The sequence below is a fragment of the Trichechus manatus genome, unplaced genomic scaffold, assembly GCF_000243295.1.
Source record: "Trichechus manatus latirostris isolate Lorelei unplaced genomic scaffold, TriManLat1.0 scaffold00030, whole genome shotgun sequence".
NCBI classification, from domain to species: domain Eukaryota; kingdom Metazoa; phylum Chordata; class Mammalia; order Sirenia; family Trichechidae; genus Trichechus; species Trichechus manatus.
Genome location: NW_004443966.1, coordinates 17,699,146 through 17,725,388, shown reverse-complemented (window position 1 = coordinate 17,725,388; position 26,243 = coordinate 17,699,146). Strand labels below are relative to the sequence as shown.

The 26,243-nt window shown below is 36.1% G+C and overlaps 1 protein-coding gene across 10 annotated transcripts in view; it reads left to right on the top strand.

Annotated features, from left to right (window-relative positions):
* The window catches only part of MYO9A (myosin IXA), a 247,183-nt gene that overhangs the window by 35,359 nt on the left and 185,581 nt on the right, over nucleotides 1-26,243 (top strand). For all 10 annotated transcript variants that reach the window (XM_023729773.1, XM_023729771.1, XM_023729777.1 and 7 more), the window contains 4 exons: nucleotides 9,206-9,300; nucleotides 16,741-16,803; nucleotides 22,171-22,270; nucleotides 23,846-23,902. In XM_023729773.1, coding sequence (XP_023585541.1) covers nucleotides 9,206-9,300; nucleotides 16,741-16,803; nucleotides 22,171-22,270; nucleotides 23,846-23,902 — 315 coding nt within the window. The remainder of the gene's footprint in view (nucleotides 1-9,205; nucleotides 9,301-16,740; nucleotides 16,804-22,170; nucleotides 22,271-23,845; nucleotides 23,903-26,243) is intronic.

The following is a 26,243-nucleotide window of genomic DNA, read 5'->3' as shown; positions in this document are numbered from 1 at the left end:
TTTTAGAAATTTTTTCCCATACAAAAATTTATACATAAATTGTTATGTGACTCTAATTGCTCTCGCCATACTGTGACAGCACACTCCTCCTTTCCACCTGATTCCCCATGTCCATTCAACCAGTTCCTAACCCTCTCTGCCTTCCCATCTCACCTCCAGACAGAAGCTGCCCGTTTAGTCTCTTGTATCTACTTGAGCTAAGAGGCACACTCCTCACGGGTGTCAGTTTATGTCCCACAGTCCAGTCCAATCCCTGTCTGAAGAGTTGGCCTCGGAAATTGTTTTAGTTCTGGGCTGAATCTGGGGGCCATGCCTTCCGGGGTTCCTCCAGTCTCAGTCACACCATTAAGTCTGGCCTTCTTACTAGAATGTGAGTTCTGCACCCCATCTTTCTCCTGCTCCATCTGGGACACTCTGTTGTGTTCCCTGTCAGGGCGATCATTGGTGGTAGGTGGGCACCATCTAGTTCTTCTGGTTTCAGGCTGATGAAGTCTCTGGTTTATGTGGCCCTTTCTGTCTGTTGGGCTACTGCTTTCCTTGTGTCTTTGTTGTTCTTCATTCTCCTTTGCTCCAGGTGGTTGAGACCAAGTGATGCATCTTAGATGGCTGCTTGCAAGATTTTAAGACCCCAGTGCAGCATACTCTTTGAAACCTAGGAGGCTGTGGCCCCATCCTTTGAGATTCAGGAAGCTGTGGCCCCACCCTTTGAAACTGAGAAGGCCCTGTTCCTTGCTCCTTCCAGCAGTTCTGCTGATATCTGAACTGCTCCAGGGATGGTCCTTTTCTTTTCTTGGAGGACAACAGATGTAGCTCCTTTGGCCTGTTTCCTCCCTGTCGAATTCCAAGAGGCAGGCATCGGTACCTCCTTTCATTCTCGCTCTGTCCCGTTCAGTCTAAGCTGATGGGTTTTCTGCTGTGGTAGTTGGTTAGATGCATTGGTCACAGGCTTAATCTCTTTAACAAAAGACATATAGCTATATCTTTGGTGAGCGTTCTAGGATACATATCCTTAGTTCGTACAATGGAATTTTCCAAATCTTTAAGTTCTGTTTCCATTTTGCGCAGTTCATTTTAAGCCCATCTCTTTCCTCTCTCATTTTACTATAAGTGGTGAGGAGAAACCACGTGGATGCTTTAAGATCTTGCTTAGAAGTCTCCTCAGCGAGATACCCAGGTTCATCACTTACAAGTTCTACTTTCCATCAAAATTTGAACATAAATCAGACAAGCTCTTTGCGACTCCATAAAAAGCATCACTCTTCCTTCCTTGTCCAATCACATATTCATCATTCATCATTCTCTTTTAAAGCCTCACCGGAAGCACATTGAACATCCACATTTCTGGCAAGATGCTGGTACCATATGTATTCTCTAAGACACTAGAGACTTTCTCTATAACTGTCCTCACTTCCTTCTGAGCCTTCACCAGAAATGCCTTTGATGTCCATAAGTCTACCAGTAGTCTCTTCAAGGCAATCTAGGCTTTTATTATTAGGCCCCTTAAAACTCTTCTAGCCTCTACACATTACCCTATTCCAAAACTGCTTCCACTTTTTAGGTATCTGTTAGAGCAGCACCCTCACTTCTTGGTACCAAATTCTCTTAGTTATCTAGTCCTGCTATAACAGAAATACCAAAATTGAATGACTTTAACAAAAAGAAATTTATTTTCTCACAGTTGAGGAGGCTGAAAGTCCGAATTCAGTGTGCCAGCTCTAGGGGAAGGCTTTCTCTCTTTGTGACTTCGGAGGAAGGTCTTTGTCTCTTCGAAGCTTCTGCTCCCGGGCAATCTTCATGTGGCTTAGAATCTCTCTTCCCCTGTCTCTGTTTCTCTCATGCTTGTTTAATCAAAAGAGATTGACTGATGACACACCCGACACTAATCCTGTCTCATTTACATAGCAAAGACAGCCCTTTTCCAAATGGTGTTATAACCACAGGCATAGAGGTTAGAGTTTACAACATATTTTTGGAGACCGCAATTCATTCTGTCACAGTGAGTTACATTGAAGGATTTAAAAAATTGTTTCTTTTATAAACTTTATTTTTTAGAGCAATTTTAGGTTTGCAGAAAAACTGTGCAGAAAGAATTCTGGCTTATTTTTATCTTTTTACTTGACGATGCTCTCTCGTTCTGTGCCTTCTTGGCAACAGTTTCTCTGGAGGCTTCTGCTACTCCACAGTTAACTTGAAATAATTAATTTGTCCCACCATTTCCACGACTGCCCTGAACCATTAAGTCAGTCAATTTTCCTTCCCTAACACGGCCATGCTCACTGCTCCTGCTTCTCTGCAAGGTTCTCCGGACCAAGAACACCCTTTTCTCTCTGCTCACCCTGGGCCCCAGCCCGGGGACCTTCCCCCATAGCAATGCCTTCTGAATGCTTGCTGCCACTGAACTCTTTGCCTTCATTTAGCTGAATGTCTGGCTGGCTGAATGCAGCTTCTTCCTGGGCTGGAAGAGCCTGAGGGCAGATGCCAAGCCTCCTGTTTGTACCGGGCATTCCCTCTGGAGTCTGACCAGGGCTAGGTGACCCTCACGAGTTATATAAATAGTGTCATACTGATCTGATCAGCCCAGCCCCAGATTCACTAAGGAAAAATTCAAACCTCTCTGAGAAGGGGAGGAGGTGGGATATTTTTAACAGCTTACATGGAAACGGAGAGGTTTAACAATATCCTTGATGCCATCTTCAGAACAATTACCATTTTTCTCCTCCTCCATCCTCTGGTCTACCATCAGTTATCAATTAAGCAATTGCCTCTGGAATTAGTGCCTATCAATGAGAGCAGTAAGCTCTGATGTCTTTCCCTGCACCCAGCAGGGAGGAGTGAATGGTGCTGCATGGGCCCCCAAGGGAGGATTCCAGGCACGATTCATGGTATTGGGGGTATTTGTGACTGGAAAAGTAAATGAGCCCCATTTCTCCCCTCCTCCTAAACTCCTGATTGTACTCTGGACGTTTAGCACTGTGTCATGGAGCACTCTGGGCCTTCCACTGCTATGTGCTACTGACCACCTCTCCATGTCTAAGTTTCTCAAGGGCAGAGACCCTGTGTTCTTCACCTCTGTCTCGCTTAGCACTGCTGCGGTGGTGTCCCAAATAAGAGGCCCAGGCCTCACTAACTGGCTGTCCAGGAGCCCCAGCTATGCTGACGTGTTCACAATGGACTTGTGTCCTTGGTAAAATGCCAGACACTGCCTGGTTAGCACGTCCCACTTCCTGATGGTGTGGTCAGCACTGCATGTGAAGGCAGCTTCATTCAGGAGCTGGCGGAGGTCACATAGCTTTCGTGTCCTGCAGATGACGGGAAACGTGAGCACACTGGTGAGTGCCAGCTATTATTTTTCTTCTGTACCAGAGATCTTTTTTTTTTTTTAAAATAGTTTGCTAATATGGTGCGTTACGTTGATGGATTTTTGAATATTAAACCATCCCTACACTCCTGGGATAATCACCACTTGGTCTTGATGTATTATCCTTTTAATGTATTGTTGGAGTCAGTTTTCTAAAATTTTGTTTAGAAGTTTTGCATCTGTGTTTATGAGAGGTATTTGTAGTTTTCTTTAATGTCTTTATTTTTTGTATAGAGTAATGCTAACCTCATAGAATGATTTGGGAATTCTTCTCACTATTTGGAAGAGCTTGTGCAGAACTGGTATTTCTTCTGTCAGTATTAGAATTCACCAGTGAAGCCATCTGAGTCTGGAGTTTTCTTTATGGGAAGGATTTTTTTAGCTGAAATCCTGTAACCACTGATCTTTTTACTGTCTTTATAGTTTTGCCTTTTCTTAAATGTCATACGACTGAAATCACACAAGTGACTTCTTTCACTTACTGTCATGGATTGAATTGTTTCCCCAAAATGTGTCAACTTGGCTAGGCCATGATTCCCAATATTATGTGATTGTCCACTGTTTTGTCATCTGATGTGATTTTTCTATGTGTTGTAAATTTTAACCTTTATGATGTTAATGAGGCAGAATTAGAGGCAGTTATGTTAATGAGGCAGGACTCAATCTACAAGATTAGGTTGTGTCTTGAGTCAGTCTCTTTTGAGATATAAAAGAGAGAAGCAAGCAAACAGACAAGGGAACCTTGTTACCACCAAGCAAGAAGAGCCGGGAGCGCACATCCTTTGGACCGGAGGTCCCCTGGAACTGACACCTTGAATTTGGACTTCCAGCATTGTAGACTGTGAGAGAGGCTTTGTTAAAGCCATCCACTTATGGTATTTCTGTTATAGCAGCACTAGATAACTAAGATACTTAGCAATATGCATTGAAGGTTCCTCCATGTCTTTCTGTAGCTTGCTAATTCTACGTTTAATTTTTTAAAGAACCACCAACCTTTTCTTCAGTGGCTGCGCCATTTTACATTCCCAGCAGCAATGAATGAGGGTTCCAGTATCTCCACATCTTCATCAACACTTGTTATTCTCCATTTTTCTGTCATGCTCTGGGCTGTTGCTTTACTTTGTTGGTAAAGTCCTGTGATGCATATGTTTTTTATTTTGATGAAGTGCAGTTTATCTCTTTTGTCTTTTGTTACTCAGGCTTTGGGTATCATATCTAAGGATTCATTGCCTAAAAGAAAGCCCTGAAGCTTCAACCCTATACTTTCTTCTAAGAGTTTTATGATTTTAACTCTTACCTTTTGATCATTGATCCATTTTTGAGTTAATTTTTGCATACAGTGTGAGGTATGGGTCCAAACTCATTTTTTTACATGTGGAAATGCAGTTGTCCCAGCACCATTTGTTAAAGAGATGCTTTCCCCATTGAATGGATGTCGCACCCTTATTAAAAATCACTTGGCCACAGTTGTGGCTTTATTTCTGCATTCACAATTCTATTCCATTGGTCTATATGTCGGGGTTTTTTTTTTAACCAGTACCACACGGTTTTTATTAATGTAGCTTTGCAGTATGTCTTAAAGTCAGGAAGATTGTTCTTTTTTTTTGAAGATTTTTTTGGGTATTCTGGGTTGCTTGCAATTCCGTATGAACTTGAGGATCACCATTTCCATTTCTGCACGAAAGGTTCTTGGAATTTTAATAGGAATTGAGTTGTATCTGTAGATCACTTTGATAGTATTGACATCAATGATACAAGGTCTTTCAATCCCTGAACATAGAATATCTTTCCATTTATTTAGATCTTCTTTAATTTCTTTCAGCGGTGTTCTGTGGTTTTCATTGTAGAGGTGTTTCATCTCTTCCATTTAATTTATTCCTAAATATTTTATTCTTTAGATGCTTTTGTAAAAGGAATGGTTTTCTAAATTTCCTTTTCAGAGTGTTCATTGCTGGTGTATAGAAACACAGATTGCTGAGCCCTATCCTCAGACGTTTTGATTCAGTAGGTCTGTGTGGGGCCTAAGAATTTGTATTTATGACAAGTTTTCAGGTGATGCTGATGCTTCTGGTCTCTGGACCATACTTTGAGAAGTATTGAAGTAGAAATGCAGTTACTAGAACATCAGCTAAGTTCACCTCTTCAGCTTGTCTTATGCGTGTGTGTTTTTATGCCTGTTTGTGTGTGCTCTGCATAGTTCCACCTTATCACATGGTTTTGAATTCAGGAGATGCTAGTTAATGGATAGTTTAGGTTTATACGGAGTCCCTGTGTCATGCAAATGGTTAGTACACTTGGCTGCTACTTAAAGGTTAAAAGTTCAAATCCACCCAGAGGCATCTTGGAAGAAAGGCCTGGCAGTGTACGTCTGAAAAATCAGCCACTGAAAACTTGTGGAGCGCAATTCTACTCTGACACACATAGGGTCACCATGAGTCAGAATCCACTCAGTGGCAATTGCTTTTGTAAGTTTTTGGAGTTAGAGGTTATGCCATTTCCATGAGATCATTATGATAGGAGAAGATCTGCAATGAGTCACTTCTTGCTCCGTCTTTAGTGTGCAAATCACTTCTCTTTTCTAGTTTTGTTTCTTCAGATATAACATAAATGGGTTGGCTAGGGCAGTGCCTTTTTTTAAAGTCAATTTTGAGATAGATTGAGTTATAACTTATAATAAAATGTACGTATTTAAAATAGCTTAATGAGTTTTGACAAATATATACACCTGTGTTACTATCATATATAATCAAGGTATAGAATATTTTATCACCCCAAATAGTTTCCTTATGCCCCTTTGTAGATAATTCCTACCCCTCGGCCCTTTCCCAGGTAACCTCTGATCTGCTTCCTGTCAGTCTAATTATCTTTTCTAGAATTTCATGTAAATGGAATTATGCAGTATGTATTCTTTTATCTAGTTTCTTCCTTTTACATAATGTTTTGGCTTCGCTAATGTTGATGTCTGTATTAAGTTTGTTCATCTTTATTGCTAAGCAGTATTCCATTGTATGATACATGCTTTGGGTAACAATTTAGGTTACAATTTATAGTTTTCTTATTTTAATAAGTACTGTAGCTTTGTTCATGATTCATGGCGACCTCATGTGTAGCAGAGTATAACTGTGCCCCATAGGATTTTCAAGGCTATGATCTTTCAGAAGCAGATTACCAGGTCTTTCTTCCAAGGCACCTGTGGGTTCTAACCACCAATCTTTTTTTATTTTATTGTTGTACTTTAAGTGAAAGTTTACAATTCAAGTCAGTCTCTCATACAAAAATTTATACATGCATTGTTATGTGACCCTAATTGATCTCCCTATAGTGTGACAGTATACTCCTCCTTTCTACCCCTGATTTCCTATGTCCATTCAACCAGCTTCTGACCCTCTCCGCCTTCTCATCTCACCTCCAGACAGGAGCTGCTCATTTAATCTCATGTATCTACTTGATCTAAGAAGCACACTTTTCATGAGTATCACTTTATGTCCCATTGTCCAGTCTAATCTTTGTCTGAAGAGTTGGCCTCGGGAATGGTTTTAGTTCTGGGTTGACAGAGAGTCCAGGGGCCATGCTTTCTGGGGTTCCTCTAGTCTCAGTCAGACCATTAAGTCTGGTCTTTTTTATTAGGATTTTGAGTTCTGTGCCCCACTTTTTTCCTGCTCCATCAGGGACTGTCTGTTGTGTTCCCTGTCAGAGCGGTCATTGGTGGTAGCTAGGCACCATCTAGTTCTTCTGGTCTCAGGCTGATGCAGTCCCTGGTTTATGCAACCCTTTCTGCCTCTTGGGCTAATAGTTTCCTTGTGACTTTGGTGTTCTTCATTCTCCTTTACTCCAGATGGGTTGGGACCAATCGATGCATCTTAGATAACCATCTGCTAGCGCTTAAGACCCCAGACGCCACTCACCAAAGTAGGATGCAGAACATTTTCTTAATGAACTTTGTTATGCCAGTTGACCTTGATGTCCCCTGAAACCATGATCCCCAGACCCCCACCCCTGCTACTCTGTCCCTCAAAGTGTTTGATTATATTCAGGAAACTTCTTAGCTTTGGTTTTGTCCAGTTGTCTAAAAACCAATCTTTTGATTAGTAGTCAAGCTCTTAAACATTTGTACCATCTCATGAATTGGAACCGGCTTAACAGCAACTGGTTTGATTTTGTTTTGGTAGCTTTGTTTTAAATAAGTGTAGTTACTTTATGTAATGAAACGTCGTCTCAGTTTTACTTCTCTAAAATTACAATTATTTTGATGGTATTCTTCCAGCTCCTTGTTATTTTAGGTTAGCAAGGTATGTATATATACATATATACACACACACACATACATATATATATGTAAATGTACATATATATGTTGCTGCTGTTAGGTACTGTCGAGTTGGTTCCTACTCATAGCAACCCTATATACAACAGAAGGAAACACTGCCCGGTCCTGCGCCATCCTCACAATTGATGTTATGCTTGAGCTCATTGTTGCAGCCACTGTGTCAGTCTATCTCGCTGAGGGTCTTCATCTCTTTCGCTGACCATCTACTTTACCAAGCATGATGTCCTTCTCCAGGGACTGGCCCTCCTGATAACATGTCCAAAGTATCTGAGACAAAGTCTTGCCATCCTTGCCTCTAAGGAGCATTCTGGCTGTACTTCCAAGACAAATTTGTTTGTTCTTTTAGCAGTCCATGGTATATTCAATATTCTTCTCTCAACACCATAATTCAAAAGCATCAGTTCTTGTTTGATCTTCCTTATTCTTGTCCAGCTTTCACATACATTATGAGGCAATTGAAAACACCATAGCTTGGGTGAGGCACACCTTAGTCCTTAAAGTGACCTCTTTGCTTTTAAACACTTTAAAGAGGTCTTAGCAGATTTTTCCAAAGCAGTACGTCGTTTGATTTCTTGCCTACTGCTTCGACGGACATTGATTGTGGATCCAATTAAAATGAAATCTTTGACAACTTCAGTCTTTTCTGTTTATCATGATGTTGCTTACTGGTCCAGTTATGAGGATTTTTGTTTTCTTTATGTTGAGGTGTAATCCGTGATGAAGGCTGTAGTCTTTGATCTTCATCAGTAAATGCTTCGAGTCCTCTTCACTTTCAGCGAGCAAGGTCACGTCATCTGTATAACGCAGGTTGTTAATGAGTCTTCCTCTAATCCTGATGCTGAGTTCTTCTTCGTATAGTCCATCTTCTCAGATTATTTGCTCAGCATACAGACTGAATAAGTATGATGAAAGGATACAACCCTGATACACACCTTTCCTGGCCTTAACACACAAAGTATCCCATTGTTCTGTCCAAACGACTGCCTGTTGGTCTGTGTACAGGTTCTTCATGAACACAATTAAGTGTTCTGGAATTCCCATTCTTCGCAATGTTATCTGTAATTTGTTATGATTCACACAGTCAAATGCCTGTGCATAGTCAGTGAAACACAGGTAAACATCTTTATGCTGTCCTCTGCTTTCAGCCAGGATCCATCTGACATCAGCTTGTATATGTGTGTCTGTGTATACACACACACACAACACACACATTTAACTTAAGGGTAAATATATTAGAAAATTTTATGAATCTTGAATATTAGACATTTGCGCTTTAATGAGCATTACTTTTTTCAAAATTAGAATTTATTTTACTGACTAATGTAAAATAATATCTATTTGACCATTATTTTAATTATTAATCGCTTTCTCTTATTTGACCTGAACCATGAATGTCAGTCTGATGGTGTGAGTTGCTTTTTTGCTACCTATTTAGCATTTTGTCTCTTTGAACTGACCTAAATAAAACTTCCCAAATTTTTTTTTAAATGAAACTAATGAGAATTTTTTTCTTTTTACAGGCGTTTGGAAATGCAAAGACAGCTCATAATAACAATTCAAGTCGTTTTGGCAAGTTTATTCAAGTCAATTACCAAGAAACAGGCACCGTTCTTGGGTAAGTGTCAGTCATTTCAGGACTTTGGAGCATGTTTATATTTTTGTCATTCATTCCCCCATTGTTAAGCTATGGACTCTTCATGTACTTTTTAGTGAGAATAGTAACATTGGTGTCCACATTAAAAATTTTTCCCTTCAACTTTTTTCTTTTGGAAGAGTTTAAGCCTCAGAAGAGTTAACATGGATACCTCAGAAAAGTATAGCATTCATACACCCTTAACTTAGATTTATTAATTGTTAGTAATTGTCATATATGCTTTCTCTCTTTATCTCAACATTATCTCAACATTTATCTCAACATATCTTTATCTCAACATTCATTTTCTTGTCAATTGTTTTTGAGTAAGTTGGATATACATTACAACTTGACCCTCTAATTACTGTATTTCATAAAAGCAACCACATTCTCCTACTTAACCGTAATATTGTTATTATACCCAAGAAATTTAATACTGTTACAATAATATTTTTTATTATATAGTGTATAATAAAACCAGAATCCCTGATTGTCTCAACAATATTGTTTATAGCTTTAAAAAAATCCAGGATCCAGTTAAGGATCACATATTGCACTTGTTTGTTATGTCTCTTTATTGTTGTTGTTCAGTGCTATCGAGTCGGTTCTGACTCATAGCAACCCTTTAGGACGGAGTAGAACTGCTCCATAGGGTTTCCAAGGAGCAGCCGGTGGATTTGATCTTCCAACCTTTTTGTTAGCAGTCAAGCTCTTAACCACTACACCACCAGGTCTACTGCTGCTTTCCCCCCTTACGTGTTTTCATTGACATTTTAGGATAGCATGCATCATTTAACTTGTAGGATGTTCACCAGTCCGTATTTGCTTGATGATTTCTGTTATGATTAAAATCTAGATAAATATTCTTGGCAAGAATACTATAGAGTTGATGTTCTGTACTTTACATTCTATGACTCAAGGAGACTTCTGTCAGTTGGTTCAATTTTTGATGATGCTCAGTTTTGTCACTTGGTTTACATAGTCTCCTCCAGTTCTCTCCATTTCAAAGATACCTATTTCCCATTGTAATTAAAAAGTAATCTCTGGGATGATACTTTGAGATGTGAGTATTCTACTCTTCACGATCTTTCAGCCAGTGGTTTCAGTATCCATTGATAATCCTTGCCAGAACTAGTTATTACATATATGGCTCCAAAGTGGTGATTTTCTAATTTTGTCAGTCTTCTGTATTTATTAGCTAGTGTTTTTCTGTAAAAAAAAAGATACTTCCCTTCCCTCTTCACTCTGCATTTACTTTATTTTTTAGAGTTGCATTAAACCCACTGCTGTTGAGTTGATTCTGACTCACAGTGACCCTGTAGGACAGGGTAGAGCTTTCCCATATGGTTTCCAAGGCTGTAAATCTTTATGGAAGCAGACTGCCACATCTTTCTCCTGCGGAGGGGCTGGTGGCTTCAAACTGCTGACCTTTTGGTTAGCAACCGAGTGCTTAACCACTGTGCCACCAGGGTTCTTGAAGTAACATTAGGGATCCATGAATTCTTTTTTATTCAATATGATATAGTCCATTGCCTTTTTTTTTTTTTTTTTTAAGGCTCTAATTGTCCCAAATTTGGCCAGTAGTCGTCCCTTTAAGCTAGCTTCTTGTCTTCTTGACATGTCCCCATTAGTCTTTCGTATTTCCTTGCCTCCTATCACAAAATGTTCCAAACTCACCTTTTATTTTCCTTGCCTCATATTTGGAATCTGCCATTTTGCCAAGGAGCTTTGTTTTTTGCTTTTTTTTCCTTTTTATTGTTTTATTCATATTTAGAAACTAAGATTTGGCAACTAGGTGTATTCATTGTTACTTTGGTGTCTTTGCCTCAAGGCCCTTTCATTGGAAAGAGCTAAGAGATACATATTTAAAGAAAATTGTAAGTCCGTACTGATACTTCTAGTTTAAATGCAGCACTGTAGCATTATTCCTCTTTTTCCTCAAATTCCATGTTGTATATGTCTTTTCCTATAGTGCTATCCCTAGTTCCCAACACTGTCAGTGTATTTACTCGTTTGCTTTGTAAGACAATATACATAAAATGGTTTCAGAACTGCTATACCAATACCAGTACCAACTACAAACTTATTAGGTGAATTTTTATTTTTGCATTTCTTGTCCTTAGCAATATGTCCAACTAAGAATGTATAGTCAGAGTACTGTGCTTAGATTATGCTATTAATTTGGTGTATAGCTAGGTTAAAAGGAGCCTTGGTGGCACAATGATTAAGTGCTTGCCTGCTGACCAAAAAGATGGCAGTTCGAACCCACTCAGCGGCTCCACAGGAGAAAGACCTGGTGATCGGCTCCCATAGAGATTACAGCCTAGAAAACCCTATGGAGTAGTTCTGCTCTGTCACATGGGGTTGCTATGAGTCAAAATCGACTTGACAACACATAACAGTTAGATTCCTTTGTTTATATTCAGTTTTAGGGCTTGCTTTATTCCATCAATTTGGATTTAATTTTTTTTGACCATGCAGAACATTTGTGTGGTTTAAAAGTCAAAACTACATAAAGAGGTTTACTCTTGAGAAGTCTTCCTCCTGTCCCTGTCCCTTCTACTTCATCCTCACGTACCACCTGTAGGTAACCATTTTCATTAGTTTCTGGTTTAGTCTTTGTGTCTTTTTAGTAAAGTGAAAAAAAGTTACATACAGTCTTTCATCTTTTGCTTTTTTCATACTTAAAAATACATCCTGAAAATCACTCATGTCAGTTTATAGAGATCTTTCTCAATTTTTTAACATCTGAATAGTACTATATTGTATGACTGTATCAGAGTTTATTCATTCATTCAGTGTTCTATGGATAGGCATTTAAGTTTTCCGTATTTTCCTATTTCATATAGTGTTGCAGTGAATAATCTTGCACCTATTATTTTATATTTGCATCTTTAGACTAAATTTCTAGGAAATGTGATAGCAGAGTTAAAGGGTAAATGCATGTATAGTTTTGTGTGCTGTTGCACAGTTCCTCACTTATAAGGGTAGTACCTGTTTCCATTTCCACCAGCTATATAAGAGAATGCCTGTTTTTCCACAGCTTTGTCAAAAGAGTATATTGCTGAGCTTTATTTTTGGTCAGTCTGATAGGTGAGAATTGGTAATTTGGTTTTTTTATGAGTGAAGTTTAGCATATTTTAAAATTATTTTTAAATATATTAAAAATATTTTAAAAACATTTGAGGCCTATTGTTCATATTTTTTCTTTGAATTTTCTGGCCATGTACTGTGTCCATTTTTCTATTGACTTTTTGGCTCCCTTTTTAAAAAAAGAGCTCTTTATACAGTAAGGATATTAATTCTTTAGTAGTGGTATGTTCAGGTATTTTCTCCCATTTTGTTATTGGCTTTATAAACCAAAAAAAAAAACAAACCTGTTGCCATCGAATTGATTTTGAATCGTAGCGACCCTATAGGACAGAGTAGAAGAAGTGCCCCATAGGGTTTCCAAGGACTGGTTGGTGGATTCAAACTACCCACCTTTTGGTTAGCAGCTGATCTCTTAACCACTGTGCCACCAGGGCTCCGCTAGTTTTTAGTTTTGCCTAATTTCTTATTTCTTTCTCCGTCCTTCTGTTCTTTTCTCCTTTCCTTTCTTGCCATGGAGTAATTGATTTTTGTAGTCAAATTTATTCTTTTTCCTTTTATGAATCTAGATTGTAAGTTATAATTAGGCTTTCCTCATACCTAGATTATAAGAAAATTTAGCCATTATTTTTGGACATTTAGATCTCTGATTTGTTATTTTTCTGATATTATGTAAATATGAATTCAATTTCATCATTTTGTAAATGACTATTTAGTGCCAAATTATTTACTAAAATATTTGCTTTTCCCACTTGCAGTGATTTGAGAGGTCACCTTTATCATATTTGTCCATATGTGCTTTTTCTAGATTTCGTATTCTTTCATTGGTTGGTCTGTCTGCTCTTCTAACATTACCTCACTCTCTTAATTGCAGAGGCTTTATAGTAGGTTTTAATATCTGGTAGGGATAATTCCCCCATCATTTCTTTCTAAAATAGTTTATTTTTTGTTGTTGTTGAGAATATATACAACAAAACATACACCAATTCCAGGACTTCAAACTGGTTTGCGCCGGTTCAGCCATGGCTGACAAAGCAAAACAGGAATAGAAGTTCCTGAAGTTTTATCATTTGGCAAATGCGGCACGGTACCTGCAATGAGAAAAATTACGGGTCGAAGCACTGGAATGGGAGACTTGGAAGAGGCGTAGTGAGCCCTTTCAGGAGCCTGATGCGTGAGACTGGATTATTGTCAGCACTGTAGGAAAGCAACACATTAAAAGCGGTGTGTTTGGCTGCTGTCTTTGAGTGGGACACTGACTGCCATCTTTGAGCAGGTTGCACCATCTTTGAGCAGGGCAGAATTGCTTCAGACTATGCTCAAAATCTGAGCGCAAGAGATTGGTTGCTATGCAGTGCTTACACTGTCCTTGTTCTCTAATAGGGGGATTAAGTTTCTAGTAGGGCTTTGATCTGTAATTTTTCCCATTCCAGTTATGTTTCCATTCGACTGTAACTTCAGAAAAATTTGAGTCTGTTCTGGTGACGCTTTCTCAGCCATGACTGAACCAGGCAGAACTGGTTCGCAGCCCTGACCAATTCAACAATTTCTGCATGTACAGTTCAGAGCCACTGATTACATTCAAGCTGTGCAACCATTCTCACTCTCCTTTTCTGAAATTGTCCTCCCCCATTATCATAAACTTACTGCACCGTAAGTTTCCTATCTAATTGTTTGAGTTTCTGTTGTCATTTTGATCTCACCTTATTTCTTGTCTTTCTTGTTTTTTCCTTATAGTTTTCTGAGAGTTTTTGCATGTTTATTTATTTATTTTTTCATTGGCCCTTCAGAATCAACTTGTCTAGCTTGAGAGGAAAAATAAGCCAAACTTACTGGTACTTGTGTTGGAATAGTGTTAACTGTATATGTTAATTTGGAGATAGTTGATTTCTTTGTGCTTTTTAGGTGTGTTTTAAAGTTTCTGGATTTCTTGTTGAGTTTATTTGTTAAGTATTTTAAGTTTTTGTTGCTGTTGTAAATGTGGTTTTCTCTTATATTATATCTTCTAATTGCATTTTGTTTGTTATATATGGAGGCTATTGACTTTTGTATTAATTTTATGTCTGATTACCTTACTGAATTATCTTATTGTTTGTATTTTATTATTGTTTTTCTTACCTTTTCTACATATGTAGATAGCTTTACTTCTTTTTGGAAGTTCTTATATCTCTGATTATTTTCTTTCTTGTTTGATGCCATACTTCTAATACAGCTATAGTACTGATAGAGATAATGGACATTCTTGCCTTGTTTCTGACCTTAGTATGAATGTCTCTACTTTTTTTCCCATTAAGTAAAATACTGGCTTTAGGGTATTTTATCATGTTAAGGAATTAAGCATCAATTTTTATTTTCTTGAATGTTTTGTGTCAGTAATAGGTATTAAATTTTATCAAAGGTCTTTTTGGCATCCATGGAGATAATCATGATTTTCACTCTAGGCTCTATTATCTGAATTATTGCAGTTGGTTTGCTGATATTGAACTGCCTTGCATTCCTGGGAAAAGACTCTCATTTGATCAGTACAAACAGACACACACACACAAATACATACATACATAAACACACATTTATACACACACTCACATGTAAATTAGTTATTGCTTTCTGTTTTCTTATAATTTTTTACATCTGTATTAATAATCGAGATTGACATGCACTTTTCTTTTTACTTGCGCGTTTAAATTTTGACCAAAACTATGTGTACTTACCCCTCCCAAAAAAAGAAAAGAAAGTTTCATAGCTTTATTTATTTCCTGATTCTGAAGAATCATCAGTTTGCAAAGATACCATTGTTACTTTTACTCATAAAAGTGGTATTCAGTCAAATTGTCAGGCTTCTCTTACCTAGTATTTATGACTGTGCTGTAGGAGAGATTTGTAATTGGTAAAGTTGTGTCCTTCGCTTTTATAGTTTTCAAAGTATCATTATGTATATTCTTTGGTTCTCAAGGCAATTTTGTGAGGAATATCAGATGTTTATTTTTCCATTTTATGAATGAAATTTAGGGTCTCATATGTTAAGTGACCACCTAAAAAAAGTTAAACTTTCTTTCACATCAACAGTGAGCAAATATAAATATCTTAATCTTGATTAGTATAAGTCAGTGAATATTAATTGAATATTTTAAAACTTCCATTTTATCATTTATTAAGCAAATGTTTATGGAGTTCATTTTGAGTACCAGGCAGTGTGCTAACTGTTGAGGATGTAAAAGATGTGGACACATTCTCTGCCATTAAAGTTCTCATAGTTTTTCTGGGAAGACAATTGTTTATGTAGATAGTATAATTACAGTTAATGAGATAAGTACAATGACTGAAGTATATATCTGGAAGATTTCACACAAAAAGATAATTTTTATGTTGGGTCTTGAAAATTTGCCAAGGAGAAGAAGTGGGAAATTACATTATTGGCTGAGGAATTGGTATTAGCAAACGAATGGTATACTTGAGAAGATGAGTTAAGTGGCTATAGAGCATGGGCATAGTGATCAGTTGATGTCAGATTGTGAATAAAGCTCTAATATTGTAATTCATCCTGTTGACACTGGGGAGCAGATTAAAAAATATTATGAGAAAATGTCAAACATAAACTATAGGAAAGAGTAGTATAAAGAACTTCCACTCAGATTCTACAGGTATCAAATTTTGCCATATTTGCTTCATTTATCCCTTTTTAATTTTTCTATGCTGATGTATTTGAAAAGCAGTTCCTAACAAACATAATGTTAATTTACCCCTGTGTACTTCAGTATGGGGAGCAAGTTCAAAGTTAAGGGAATAACATGAGTAGATCTTATTTTATAGTAAGATAACTCTTATAGACTCATGTGACTCATAGATTGGAGGACCAAAAAGAGAGATGGCCGAGAAGTAGCGTGTTGGAATAATTGAAAGAGACAGCCTTTGTAGTTAAAGTAGACCCTGGGTTCAAATCATAGGTATACTGTTTACCAGCTACATGATCTTAATAGTTTTGAGCATCAGTTTCTACAGTTGTAAAATAGGGGCAGTAGTATTTACCGGGCAGTGTTGTGAGAATTTAACATACTCACGTTTGTGCACTTTCTCCCATTTTACGCACGTAATCTGTCTGAGTAGTGGTGGTGGTGATAATGGCTGTGAATTTGCAGAGGAAGGCACATTTGAGCTTCATTTTATAATGATTTAGGAGTTTATGAATAGCATCCATAACACAATTATAGTGATAAATATTCTGAAATGATCTGGATAGTATTCTTTGTACTTTTGAATCTTCTCTGAATAACTATTTGTGTACCTTATGTTAAGCGTTCTTATGTATATCAACCAATTTTATTTTCCTGCTAGTGCCTATGTTGAAAAGTATCTACTAGAGAAGTCCAGACTCGTTTATCAAGAGCACAATGAACGGTATGTATTTTTATTTGTATAATTAGATCAAATTAACATTTGTGTCATGAAGAATGACTTTTAGACTCTTTGACTGTTAGGACCCTTAATTCAGTTTACATCATGCAAAGCTTTATGTTTAGTTGCTGTTTCCTGTAATGAGCACAATAATGTTATTTTTCTGAGGTTGTTAGAAAATTTTTATTGGCTATGCAGAACTGTTCCCCTTTCGAAGTTTGAGGCAAACTATCAGAACAGGAAAAAAGTTTCTTAGGTGGTATCACATTGCTCTTAGTGAGCTTCTTTTCCCTTGCCTTTAGTCCTTTCTTCCATTTCCTGTTTTTTTTTTTTCTAGTTTGAAAAAAAGATTTTAATGAAGCTATTAATTCCATTACAGTATTTGAGGTATATGGGACTTTCGAGGTGATACCTGTAACATCCTGCAGATGAAGAAACCAGATATCAGAGAGATTAATGATTTGCTTCATGCTGTGTTCCGACACAGTAAAGCTCAGTTGTTAAGATCCAGGGTTTAAAGTTAAACAGGCTTACATTTAAATCCTGGATATGCTTTGGGCATCGCATTTCACTTCCTCTGTTTCTTAGCTGTTTATTCCCATTTTACAAATGCAAAACCGTATCCTAGAGTTGTCTAAAGGATTAAATGATATAACACTTATCAAACACTTAGTGCGGTCCTTATATATAACAAAAGCTAAGGAATTGATAGCTAAATTACCATAGTTAATTACTGACAAGGCTAGAATTAGAATTTAAGATTTTCTGTGGCTAGCTGAGGTAAGAATTTTGCATTAGAGGTGTTTCATAAACAAAATGCAGAGAGTTACAGGAAGAGAATAGCTTCATAAATATTTACAGAGCTGTCAAGTGCTTCTACTAGGAGGTTATTAGTAACTGTTTCTAACACATTTTTAATGGTGTGGTGGAGATACAAGTCTGGTTTCCTTGGGTTGAAGAATGAATGGGAAGTGAAGGTCCAGAGTTTACAAACTGATTCTATGTCATCTGGCTGGATTTGTCTTGCAGATGTGTTTGTAATCCTTATTATATGATGCTAGATTGGTTTGCTAGTACTTTGTTGAAGATTTTTGCATCTATATCCATAAGGGATGTTAGTCTGTAGTTTTCTTGTGGTGACTTTATCTGGTTTTGGAATCAGGGTCATACAGTGAAACCTGTGAGAGCCAGAGCTTGACGGGACTGCCTTGCTTTTCCGGGTCTTACAAGTTTTCCACCTTTGACAGGGTGCAGTCTTACCACTTTTCTATTGCTCTCTATTAGTGGAAAATATTTGAGTTTTCCTTCTCTGACAGGTTTCTGCCTTACACAGGTTCTGGCTTTCGCTGGTTTTACCGTACTGGCTTTCATAGAATAAGATGGAAAATGTTCCTTCTTCTTTTAGTTTTTTGAAGAGTTAGTGAAGGATTAAGGAGCCCTGGTGGTATAGTGGGTAAACACTCGGCTGCCAACCTGAAAGATCAGCAGTTCGAACCCACCAGCCACTCTGTGGGAGTAAGATGTGGCAGTCTGCTTCCATAAAGATCACAGCCTTGGAAACCCTATGGGGCAGTTCTACTCTGTCGTATAGGGTCGCTATGAGTCGGAGTCTACTTGATGGCAGTGGGTTTGTGTTTGGTTGGTGAAGGATTGGGGTTAATTCTTTAAATGTTTGGTAGAATTCACCAGTAAATTTAGTGGTCCTGGGCTTTTCTTTGTGGCAAGTTTTTGATAGTAATTTAATCTCTTTACTTGTTATAGGTCTATTCTGATTTTCTGTTTTTTTTTTAAATCAGCTTCAGTAGTTTGCATCTTTCTAGGAATTTGTTCATTTCATCCAGGTTATCTAATTTGTTGGCAGAAATTGTTCATGTTATTCCCCTTTAATCCTTTTTATTTCTTTAAGGTTGATACTAATGTCCCCTCTTTCATTCCTTATCTGAATCTTCTCTCTTTTTTTCTTGGTCAGTTTAACTGAAGATTTGTCAATCTTGTTGATCTTTTCCAAGATCCAATTTTTCTATTCTCTATTTTATTTATTTCTGCTTGCTTTGGATTTAGTTTGCATTTTTTTTTCCCCCTGGTTTCTTAAGGTGGAGTGTTAGATTACTGGTTTGAGATCTTCTTTTTCACAATATGGTTTATAGGTGTAAAGTTCCTTCGAAGCATTGCTTTAGCTGCATCCTGTAAGTTTTGGTATTTTGTATTTTTGTTTTCATACATCTCAAAATATTTTCTGTTTTTCCTTGTGATTTCTTCTTTGATCCATTGACTATTTAGGAGTGTGTTATTTGATTTCCATGTATTTGTGACTGTCCCAAATTTCTGGTATTGATTTCTGATTTCGTTCCAAGGTGGTTAGAGAACATATCTGGTATGATTTCAGTCCTTTTAAATTTATTGAGACTTATTTTATGGCCTAACATGTAGTCTGTTTTGGAGAATGTTCTTGTGGACTTGAGAAAAGGTCTATCTTGTTGGTGGGTGGATATCTTTAGGTATAATTGGTATATATGGTTTTTCAAGTCTTCTTTATCCTTGTTGATTTTCTGGTTAGTTGTTTTATCCATTATTGTAAGTGAAGCATTGAACTCTCCAACTATTATTGTTGAATTGTCTATTTTTCCCTTCAATTTTGTAGCTTTTGGTTTATGTATTTTGGGGCTCTGCTGAGTTAGATGCATATATATTTAGAATTGTTATCTTTTTGTGAATTGGCCCTTTTGTTATTAAAAATGCCCTCCTTTGTCAATAAGCATAATATTTTTTGTTTTAAGGTCTATTTAATCTGGTATTAGTATAGCCACTCAGCTGTCTCTTGATTGCTGTTTGTATGGTATCTTTCTCGATCCTTTTACTTTCAACCTGTGTGTCTTTGAATCTAAAGTGTGTCTCTTGTAGATAGTATGTAGTTAGATAATGTTTTATTTATCTGTTCTGCCACTTCTCTGCCTTTTGTTTGGATTATTTAATCCATTTACGTTTGATGTAATTACTGATAAAGTAGGATTTACATCTGCCATTTTAGCTATTTGTTTTCTATATATCATATTACTTTTTTGTTCCTCTTTTCTTCCATTACTGCCTTCTTTTGTGTAGATGTTTTCTAGTGTACCATTTTAATTTTGTTGTTTCTTTTACTGTATTTTCTTAGTGGTTGCCCTGGGGTTTACAATTAATATATTAACTTAAAACAATCTAGTTTGGATTAATAACAACTCAATTTTGAGAATATATAAAAAGTTTGCTCCTATATTTTGCCATTCCTTTCCCCCTCCTTTGTGCTTTTATTGTCATACAAATTACATCTTTACACGTTGTGTGCTCATCAAAACAGGTTTGTAAATTATTGCTTTATGCAGTTATCTTTCAAATCAGATATTAGGAAAAAAAGTGTTACAAACAAAAAAAATAAATTTATACTTTCTTTTATATTTACCTATGTAATTACTTTTATTGATACTCTTTATTGATGTTTATTCCAGTTATGTTTAGTGTCCTTCGTTTCAGCTGGAGGGACGACTCCCTTTACTATTTTTTTGTAGGCCCATCTGCTAGTGACAAAGTATCTTCGTTTTTGTTTATCTGGGAATGTCTTAATTTCTCCTTTATTTTTGACAGCTAATTTTGCTGGATATAAAGTTCTTAGTTGTTGAAAGCTTTTTCTCTCAGCACTTTGTATTTGTTATCTCACTGCCTTCTTGTTCCCATGGTTTCTGATGAGAAATAAGCTGCTAATCTTATTGAGGATCTTTTGCTTGTGATGAGGCCTTTCTTCTCATTGCTCGTAACTACTGCTGCACACCTCTAATTTCAGTTATTGTACTTTTCAACTCCAGAATTTCTATTTGGTTATTTTTTATAATTTCTATATCTTTATTAATATTCCTTATTTGGTGAGACATTGTCCTCATCCTTTTATTTAACTCTTTAGATATGGTTTCTTTTAGTTCTTTGAATGAAAAAAAAAGTTGTATTTGTGTGTGTGTGTGTGTGTATGTGTGTATTTATTTATTTTTGGGTATAGGAAGTCCAACTTCTTCAGGGAGAGTTTCTATTTTTTTACCCTGTGTATGGGCTATAGTTTGTTGTTTCCTTGCATGTGTTGTAATTTTTTGTTGAAAACTGGACATTTTGAGTAATAGAATGTAGCAACTCTGGAAATGAGATTCTCTCTCTTCCCAGGGTTTGTGGTTATTGTTTTTGTTGTTGCTGTTTGATTCTTTCGTGTTTTTTTTCCAGCTAATTCTGTAAAGTCTATGTATTCTTTGTCATGTGTGGCCACTAAAAATCTCGGCTTGGTTATCTTAGTTGTCAGCCAATGGTTGGACAGAGATTTCCGTATATGCCTGGGAACAGTGAGTCTTCTAGTCTTTTCCATGAGGCTCTGTGTGTTTATTGGGGGCACGCTTTCAACATTCAGCTAGTCATTTTACAACTCCACCTTCGCTTTTACTTTCTGCTTGGGCAGAGCATCAAGGTTTGTCATAGGTGAGAGCTTTGTAAGAGACCTTTTGTGCTACTTTGCTGAGCATGCACGTAGCCCTGGGCACACACGTTGCCCTACACATGCATGTGGCCTTTTAGATTCTTAAGAATATACTGGAGCTTTTTAAAGCCTCTGGAGATCTCATCCCCAAGCTTTTCCTTTTAAGCTTTTTGGTTATTTTATTGTTTGTCCCACCTCCTATCCACTGCTTCAGGCATTTGTGATGTTCAACAATTGCCTATAATTGTTTTCAACAAATCCCCCTGGGAGCTAGGCTTTTCACACTGGAGGAGTTCTGAATCATGTCAAATGAAGATAGCCTTGCAAATGGGGTCTTCCAGGGACAGTTCAGATAATTACATTTCTCTGGGAAAGAGGCTTTGAATGAGTTTCAATTTCATTTTGCCCCTTCTGATGGCTGTCAGGTGGCTGGCTTTAATTGTAATTGCAGGCTGTTGGTTCTGAAGGCTACTGTGGATCTGGCAAGTGGGGAGTCAGATAGGGCAAGATAAAAATGCTGTTTTTATTGAGATTCAGCTGTTTTTCTTGAATAAACACCCTCTGCATTGCTGGAAGCTTTTGGTTAATCTCCAGAGTTTTGAAAAAGATGATTCTGACAAATTTGCCAGTTTTCTCATTGCTTTCATGGAAGAGAGAATTTTCAAAGTTCTCAATGTTGCTGTTTTTGCTGCTGTCACCCCTCCTTTTTGTATTCAGCATCTAAAACCTCGTTCTGTTTTGTGGGAGTCTTTAAATGTTGAATTTACCATATGTGTATTAAAAATTATGCAGAGATAAAACATTTTACTTCTTAATTTTTTTTAAATGATAATCACAAATCACATTCATTATAAAACCATACTTCTTAATGTTTCCAACAGGAATTATCATGTATTCTATTACCTCCTGGCAGGAGCAAGTGAAGAAGAGAGATTAACATTCCATCTTAAGCAACCTGAGGAATATCATTATCTCAATCAGGTGAGAGTTCATGAAGAGCATTTTGAAACTGGAGCATTGTTAAATTTTAGCTCTTGAATAGTACTCTGTTTATCAAACCTGTTAATGGATATTAACTTGCATTTTCATGTATGTTTTCTAAAAAATGTATGTGATGCATTTTTCAGTTAAAAAATATTATTACCCTTATATAAGTGTTAAAAGTTGAGTTATATGTGAGCTTTTTGAGAGTCTTTAAGAAAATAATAAACTGTTTATTGATACCACTGTACTAGAAGAATGATTTACTTGTTCCAAAATTATTTACCATTGCAGAAATGTTACTAATGATTAATGGTTGTTCTTTAGAAGAGTTTACCTAAACCTGATTTGCATGTTTTTAAGTCTAATATACTTATCTTTTTGCATGATATGATGATTGGTATTGACTTAGAGTATGACTTTTTATAATTTAATGAACAATCTTATTGTAAATTCAAAGTGAAATTCATCAAAGGCTGGTAACTTAGAGAATTTGGATCTTTTCTTGAAAGTCGAAATTAACCCCCAAATTTATTTATAACTTCTGCCATGGAATAAGGAGTAATTCTCCCAATTTTTCACTACATTGGTTTCTCTAAATTTTATTATTATTCCTCATACCAACTTCTTAAATTCAGTATTAATGGCATTGGTATAACAATAAATCTTTTAAATAGTAGATTATCCTTAGTTTTTGATTATTAGAGGCAAGATATAATGATTATCTTGGAGCCCTGGTGGCATAGTGGTTAAGAGATTGGCTGCTAACAAAAGGTCAGCAGTTCGACTCCACCTTGGAAACCCTATGGAGCAGTTCTGCTCTGCTCTGTAGGGTCAATGTGATTCAGAATTGACTTAATGACCACAGGTTTCGAGTTTTATAATGATTATTATATCTTGCCTCAAAAAGAAGTTCCTTTTATGATAATTTAAAAAGTTCTTATGAATGTTTTGTAAGCAAATTGACACTCTGATGATGGCTCAAAAATTTTAATATGTATTTAGAGTTATGAAAGTAACATTTTAGGCTTTTCCTAAGATATACAATATGCTGTTTAACTGACATTTCTTAATTTTGAAACTATTACTATATTATTAATATAAACTAACATAACTTTCTTTGCATTAATATGTAGAGAATTTAAAAAATTTTAAAAGTATCACTTTCTGGTATGATACTAAGTATTTTATTTTTACAAAGTTCTAAGGGCCTACAAATGAGCTGATAGTCATTAGTATTAGGGAAATCCAGGGTTCATTGCTTTTCTTCTATTTTTTTAAGTGGCCTTACCATACATATTCTTGCCAAACATATACATAATATCAGTATTCATAGGATATGGGACTCAGCAGTTAATACCAGAATCACTGAACAGTAGCAGGTATGGGTTGAGCGCAATAGTGTATGTTCTCCCAGAATCTGAATACTAATACTTAGTTGTTTTTTGTTTTATGCTGCTATGCAAAATAACTTTCTTTGGATAGCAGCATTGTTACCTGCACACTGCATCTAAAAGATGATTAGAGAAGTGTGATAACCATTACTTCCACCTAACTAATCTGCCTTACTTTCAGATAACAAAGAAACCCCTCAGACAGAGCTGGGATGATTATTGCTATGACACTGAGCCGGTCAGTACAAATACCTAAATATTCTATGTTCCTGTTAAAGGACCCTCACCTTGCACATTTGATTACATCCATCTCGTTACTTAGGCAAATAGAAAATTTGCTTAAATACAAAGTAGAATTGAAGGAAGATAAATCAATTTATTATCTTTGAATTGAATGATTTGTATGTGTATGGTTTGTTGATTAGAAACTAGTCTGTTTACTTTTGAGGATGTTATTTGTTGCTAATTTTAATTCAGTATTTATTTTAACAAAAATTTTATTGCCACCTCAGCATCTCTGAATCTTTAGCCTTAATATGAATTCTTATGAACTACAGTTTTTTTTTTTTGCTTGAGTTATTTTTTAGAATTATTTTTTAGTAGTTTCATTACCCATATGAGAAGCAGTTATTTTTTATTTTAAAAATAAGTCTTTTCACATAATGAATGCATGTATATATTTATTTTTTAACTTATTTTAATAGCAACAGAAGCCATAGCTTATATGTATTTTTCCAAAGTTTAAATTTTATAAATCCTAGAAATTAGATAATTTTATGGTTTTAATTGAGTGATTTAAGGGCATATATGATATAAATGTAAAATGAGTGGGAAAATTTAGTTTCCTTTGTTACATTTGACAAGGATAACTTTGTAACCCAAAGAAAGCCGAGGAAGTATTTTTCCTTTCTTTTTGGAATTAGGTCAGATGTGAAAGGCTTAAAAAACACACACACACACACTTATCTATAACTCTGTCTATTAATTAACAGTGAGCTAATTAACTGCGTATTCCTCCAGGATGCATAACATGTCTGAGTCCTTGTTATGAAGAATCATAATTTTAATTGTTACTGCTTGTGAATACAAAGCCTACTAATTGCAAAACTAGCCTCTTTCGGAATTGACAGGTGATAAAAAATCAGTATATGTGGGTATTATTTAATTTTTTGTTTCAGGAAAGTTTAATTGTATTACCATTTCATAATAAATCAGTTAAGGTATGGCTTCAGATTTAATATTATGGAAAGTAAATATTAGACGCTTAAATATATAGATTTTGATAAATTTTAGTAGAAAAAATTTAAGTTGTTTTACTACTTGAGAAGCTCTCTCTTTTTGTCTTTCACGTATTAAACCAAGTGACTGTTCCTCATTGGGAAATAGGTATGGAAGTGGGAAACTGCAAATACAAGATTCGATTGCTTGTGTAGAGCTTATAGTGAATATGTGGACTCATCTGTTATTATTCAGAGATATTCTACGTAACTCTTCAGAATTTGGATTGTGGAGTAGGCAGGCGTGACTCGAACCCTAACTTGTTCACTTGTTAGTTTTGACACCCTTATCAGGTCACTTAATTCTTTTGTTTCCATCATTTATTTAAGCGAATAATAGTGATCTTTAAGTTTTGTGAATGTTAAATTAAACAATGCATATAAAGAGTTTGATAGAGTGCTTAACACTTAGTATGTGCACAGTAAATGTCCTTGCCACCATTTCTGCCTCCACTGAAATCATTATCCCTCTTTCTCCTTTAGAAGAACACTGTGGTCATAATCTCCTATTAACATTACTTTCATCACCATCTTTCTGCTTATTGTGCCCCAGAGGATTTTCAGTGGTGTGTTTTCAAACCTATTTTAGGTTCAACTTTGATTAATTTCTCATTATTTTTTGCAAGCTAATTAATAAAAGCAAATAAATCAGTTTGAGAATATTTGGATTTGATGTTTACTGTTAGCTCCTTATAGTGTATTTAGGGGCAACTAAATGTTTTTTTCTTTTGAGTTATAACTTTGTGACTAGCGTTATAGTGAACAAGAATTGTTAAAGGACTGTTCTTTTGTTTGTGCTACCGTTACTTATCATACATGTTATGGAATTGTGTAAATGATCCCAAGGGGAACTGTAGTGAGAAAATTGCTTTTCTCACTGTTGTGAAGGAGCTGTTGTTGCCTACTGTATGATAATTCCTTTTAAGGGTTATTATATTAAATGAGCTCCAGTAGTGGTGCTGCATGAGAGAGAACCCAGGAACTGGATAAATTTTGGTTTGGCCAACCCTGTGATTTACAAAATTTTTGACCTTGCATGAGTTATTTAACCTCTGTGATCTGTTTTCCTACCTATGAATGTACGTATAATTATCTCCTTGTGTTCTGAGAATTTAGTGAGGTTATACATGTTAAGTGACTCTCACAGTAACTGATATATAGAAGATATTTGTTAAATGGTAATAATCTATTCAAATGTAAATTCTTATTGTTAACAACATCTCTTAGACTTTGTTTCCTTGATTTTAAAATACAGAAGATGCATTAAGTACTGATAATAAGTTGGTTGATGTCTGCTATAAT